General features: G+C 37.4%; 1 protein-coding gene across 1 annotated transcript; it reads right to left on the bottom strand.

Annotated features, from left to right (window-relative positions):
* Positions 1-3,083: 3,083 nt before the first annotated feature.
* LOC113664832 (uncharacterized) lies at positions 3,084-4,452 on the bottom strand. The gene has a single exon (XM_089193312.1). The coding sequence runs from the start codon at positions 4,424-4,426 to the stop codon at positions 3,530-3,532; it is 897 nt and encodes a 298-aa protein (XP_089049438.1). The 5' UTR covers positions 4,427-4,452; the 3' UTR covers positions 3,084-3,529.
* Positions 4,453-5,544: the final 1,092 nt, after the last annotated feature.

Below are 5,544 nucleotides of genomic sequence, written 5' to 3' on the forward strand. Positions count from 1 at the left end.
TTGAAAAGTTGTCAACTGTATTCTTAACTGCGCAAGAGAAGCTGCATGGATGGTTATCGAAAAAGAAGTTATCTTTATGTAGGGATCACCGCATGCTTAAATGATGGTGACAAAGCCTTTCAATTATGTATCATACTCAGCAACGAACAGGCAGCGCTAAAAAAAAGCTAAACTCGACCAGCTAGACTACAAACGCAACTTCACTTTCAAGAATGACTAAATGCTTGCTAAACAATCGTGGTAACCTTTATAACTCTTGGTAACAGTTTTTGTCAATTATTATTTCAAGTCTCACCTGAACTGTACACGAAAAGTTATGGGCATAGCATCGGGGTATAGAAGTGTTTGCTTTTTAAAAGTACTTAAACTATTGACAGGGCTGTCATCCGATCAGCCCTCGTAGTCGGTCAGTGAGTATCAGTTGGCTTCAGTAGTTCCGTTTTTTAAGCGACTCAAATATTTGTGATATGAGAATGAACCTTAGTGATGTTAGATATTGCCCCCAAAAAATTTTATATAACAATATTTACGCGAATTTAATCTTCCTCTCCAAGAGAGCCCATAATGTAGAAATCCTAGACAAAACCTTTGAAGTAAATTTAGGGTTATCTATGTGTAAATTATGAATCAAAAACAAAAAAAATGTAGTTGGGATGATAATTATTAAGTTATGACCACAACAACTTATTTGTCTTGTTATTACTAAACTGGAAAACTTCGCTTGCTGCAGCGGAGCTTGTTAGATTCTTGATAATTAAGTTCTTGACCATGGTAACTGCTTTGACTTGTCAAATTACTCAGTATAAACTGGAAAACTACACCTGCTGCGCGCGGTGGAACTCGTTGGATTCTTGCGGGTTGGAGATCTGTAAAAGTTGACCAGTCCAACGAGACGGTAGAGAATAAACATAAACTGCCCCGAAATTAAAGTTTGATACAATCGGAACTTAATTTTATGACACAGTGTAATGAATTTACCTATCAATTGGAGAGCAAGTTGTAATGAACAGGTTACAAAGCACTGACCTTCTTTTTTCCGCTCTGCTCTTCTATCGCACATCGTTATTTACTAAACATAAACGCCCTGAGGATAGCAACGGAAACCTTGCAAAAAGCCGAATATCAGCAAACGTTACAAGCGTATTAGGTGGTTCTGCGTTCTTTAAAAATCAAACGACTTATTGAAATACAAAACTTTGAACTGGTTGAATTCTTTCCTGCGGTTATATACCAAAGAATTATATATTGCGAAGAATCAAAACTCGATATAATCATTGGAAGGAAGACCTTTACTTTATCCACAGAGAAACAAAAACAAAACAAAAACAAAAATTTCGCCCTAAAACAACAGAAAGGCAATTTTAGTGTCTAACTTCTTTGACGAAGAATTGTGGTGTGATGTCTATGAGGGCCCGAATGCACAAGAAATTGTGGGGTCTTCGGATCAAAGTAAAAAAGGATATTTTTGGCTTATTGCAGTTAAAAGCGAGTTAAGAAATTTCTCAAGGAAAATTAACAAACACTTGTTTCCTCTAAAAGCCATTAATCCTTCAAAGACATTGTAGTATTTGTTCCTCTTTGGATAAATACCTTAGCTATTACATAATCTATTACATAATGACCGCAGTCACGTGATTATGCTCATATATCATTGTGTGAAATTAACTTCATGGTATTCTGATAAAGCAGTTGTGTAGAACACTTGGTCTGTGCACGCTTTACTCTATAGTAGTATATAACGAACCCTAATACACAACAGACATATACAAAACCAAGATAATGTGGATTTCTCTCGATAAAAGCTAACTTGATAAACACGCAGTCTAATTTCACGTTAAGCCTTTTTTTCTCTTCATTATTGCATAGTTATGGTTAAGTCGTCTAGGGTCGATGAATAAAACGAATGAAACTCTTGACAAATCTTCGTTATTTTCTCAGATCTCCTAGTATCACTTAATATTCATGTAATTAAAATAATAACATGAAATCTTGCAGATGCATGGCACAGAATTTTTTCCTCTGATCCTCCTAACATTTTGTTATGTGTAGGGAGTGGTATTGGCTCTAAAAGTATAGTCAAATTAAAGTTTTGTGCACCGCCTATGCATTAAATTTATGTAATAAAATATTGTATCCTTCTTAAAACTAGTTAATCAGTATAAGAATGAGTTACCTGGTTTGAAAAAAGTCATTGCCCGGTAAAATCCTCAGTTCCTTTTCCCTGACAGCCCAACGTCATAAAAACATTGCCAACAGGAACGATTACCAAATTGATGATACAGACAAGAGAGCCTATTCCCACATGCACTCTCCGCAATCCTGTTGGCTTATTATGGACATGGCATTTCAGATATGGTGTTTATGCCACAAGTTTTCCATTTTCCTGACAAATTATTTTACAATAGTGTTTATAAGCTGTGGAAAATGGTTGGGTTGAAATATACCAGTTGTGAGAACGTCGTCCCCAGGTCCGAGCCTCGTCAATTCTTCCCTTCCCTCTCAACCCCCCGGACTTGTCCCTAAATCCCCTTGAAGAAATTCTTCTACAGCCACTGTTGAAGAGTTTTATTACAGTTTTTATTACAATTAAGGGCTGAAAAATAAACTAACAAGAGCTCCGCTTTAAGGCTTGGCTAAATCTATATATTAGAGCGATGATTAACGTAAATGCACGGCTTACCAATAAGGCTGCCTCTGATGGTCTTCCGCGTGGTCACAACGTGTGTTGAAATGAACCCGCTATGGGTCCCCTAGGTGTGAACATTTCGGCTTCGCGATTCAAGTTGCATTTTTAAAAGTTCGGAAATGTAAATTTGGGTTATTATTTTTATTAAACCATACAAACATTTTATTTCTTTCCACGTGAGTTTCTGAGCTTCATCGAAATTAATTTTTACTTTCACTAAGAGGGAAGAAGTAGCATGCGAGACTACTTCCGTTCACGGTCCACAATGCAACTTCCCTCTAAGGATCAAGGAATACAACTTCCGTCCACAGTCAACTTCCGTCAACATCTGCTTCACCACAATACGTCATTTATTGCTTCCGGCATGAATGAGTTAAAAATGGACTAAAGGCACAGAAAACATATGAAATACTTTATTTTAGTTTTACAATAAAATATCATTTTATGCATCACTACTTTTCTATACTTCTTTTTCTATACTTCAAATCTTAAGAGCGCAAAAAAATACATACTTTTTGTTGTTTTGTTGAAGTTGGATATAAATGGCAGAGAATAAAACAGCTCAGATTTTTCGAAATGTTCTTAGCCTAATAAGTAAGAATGTGGCAAAGACAAAAAAATTACACAAAAGCAATTCATTACTCCATAAAACAACTAACCTTAACGTTAATTTACAATCATCTTTGACAGAGTGGTATAACAGGCTTTTGGTAGCATTCATGTTTTTATTAAAATTACTATAGGAAATTTCTCGCATAACAATCATTACGAAACCTAAAACGTTGTCATTTTCAGCGCTGAACATGAGTGAACATAACGCATCGTTCGAACGAGAATCTCTCCTCAAATATAAAAGTTTTTTTCAAATAGTTCCTCTTCATCGCTGTCGCTGTCGCTGGAAGCTGCTTCAGACCCAAGTTGTATTTCATCAGGACACGATTGATAAGTATCAGTGAAACTGCATATTTCTCTCCTTGATCTAAGGATCGAGATAATATTCTTGGCGATGAAAATTGTTTCATTCGTCCCATACTCGACCAACACAACCACTCGAATAATCATTGACACTAAGTTTATTATGGCTGCGGTTATCACCAAGCCGAGTCGAATCTTCTCTCCATTACGAAGGGCACCGGTGGACTTGTAATGTACTGAATGTACAAGCTGCAACGCGGAAAGAAGCAGGCTTGCGCAGGCCAGTGCAATCATCCCTATTTCATTTACTTTATTTATCTCACTGCCTTTTCCTTTTTCGCTGACTACGATGTCGATCATCTCGATGGCGTCGAATACTTGTAGCGTCATAGAGGCACACAGCCATTTGAAGTCTCCGAGGCGTTTGACGTCGTTGTCGTCAGCCGTGTTCAACAATAGAAGAAGAAGAAGAAGTGGTGTGATACACATTACGGCTTCGAAAATCACTGGTCTCGGAAATCTTTCTTCATTGAGCCTATCTTCGACCAGTGTAAATACTAAGACAAAATCCACTATAAACAAAACAGTATACCCTAGCCAAATGTAAGGGTCATAATGAGGTTTCCTTTTCGAAAACAACAAAATCACCGGGCCTAGTACCAACCTCAATATGCAGTTGACGAAAAACCAAGAAAATACTATAGATGCCAGCACACTAAAGTCCCAACAAAGGTGAACATAAAAGCAAAAGACACCTAACTGAGCCCACCAGAGGATGAACCACACAAAGCAGCCGCAAATTTTCATGCATCGTGGTAACTCCATCCACGTTAGAACTGATTTTTTTTTAGTTTCTCTGCAGAAATGTCAATTTTATCAGCCTCGTTCCCAACCTCAAGCCCAGTGCCTTGTCGGCTCCCTCAGAGGGAGCCCTGTGTTTGGACTTTTCTATTCGTTCCACTTCCCGCGTTGTTAAATACAATCATAAAAAGAAAACAAAAAATCTGACAACAGTGGTAAACGACTCGCAAACAACTAAACGAGTAAAGAAAAAAAACGTTCTGGATGGATAATTCAATGCACTCCCGACAGTTTTTGATGGAAATGTTTTTTGATAGTACCTTCAGCTTCTATATACTTTTTGACGAAATGCTCGGACAGAATATCTAACCTCAATGTTTCGAGTAACTAAGGCCTAAAGATAAATGAAAGAAGAAAAAAATTACAGATCTGCTAATACAATAAATCTTTCAACAATTTGTAACACTTGGCATCTTTTTTTGTGACTCAATCTCGTTGGCTTTTTTTACACTTCTATTTCGCCTTGTGTACTGTTATGTTTTACTCAACTACTAAATAGAGTATCAAGCACAAACACTCTCGAAACGAAAAACATGCGTGATCTCTCGCGCGAGCCAAATGAAACTTCCCATAGTACACGCGAGTTAGTCGTGTGGTACTCGATCCTTTCGTAACACTCGCACGTCTGTGCAAAAGGTTTCAACTTCTGTTTTAAATTTTGCGCTATTCTTTTCTAATCATAGTGGCTATTTCAAATTTTGAAATTGAGAGTTTCCTTTACCGGGTCTTGCTCTCAGTCGATAAATTTGTTTCCACGACTGAGGCACAGAAGGTCTCGAAAAAGTCGGTGATTTCTATACAATGTCAGGAGCCCATTATTTGGAGCGTTCAACTCCTATACTGAGCCTATGTTGCGGCATTTTCACAGAAATGGGCTCCTGACAACGTATATTCGCTCGATGCGCACCTTTCGATAAATGAAAAATCCATGCTGCAACAATTACAAACCGCACAACTTCGTTTTTCGTCTAGCATTCCAAATTATTAAACAATAAATACGGCATGAGAGACCATGCGTTAAAGCATTGTCTATTAAATTAATTTAATCAATTTTAGACTATGTCGGCAGGCACAGTCGGCTT

This window comes from Pocillopora damicornis, chromosome 14 (assembly GCF_964200805.1).
Source record: "Pocillopora damicornis chromosome 14, jaPocDami1.2, whole genome shotgun sequence".
Taxonomy (NCBI): domain Eukaryota; kingdom Metazoa; phylum Cnidaria; class Anthozoa; order Scleractinia; family Pocilloporidae; genus Pocillopora; species Pocillopora damicornis.

What these genes read in the sequence shown, in the direction of transcription:
- LOC113664832 (XM_089193312.1), bottom strand. Translation starts at nt 4,426, where the DNA reads ATGGAGTTACCACGATGCATGAAAATTTGCGGCTGCTTTGTGTGGTTC.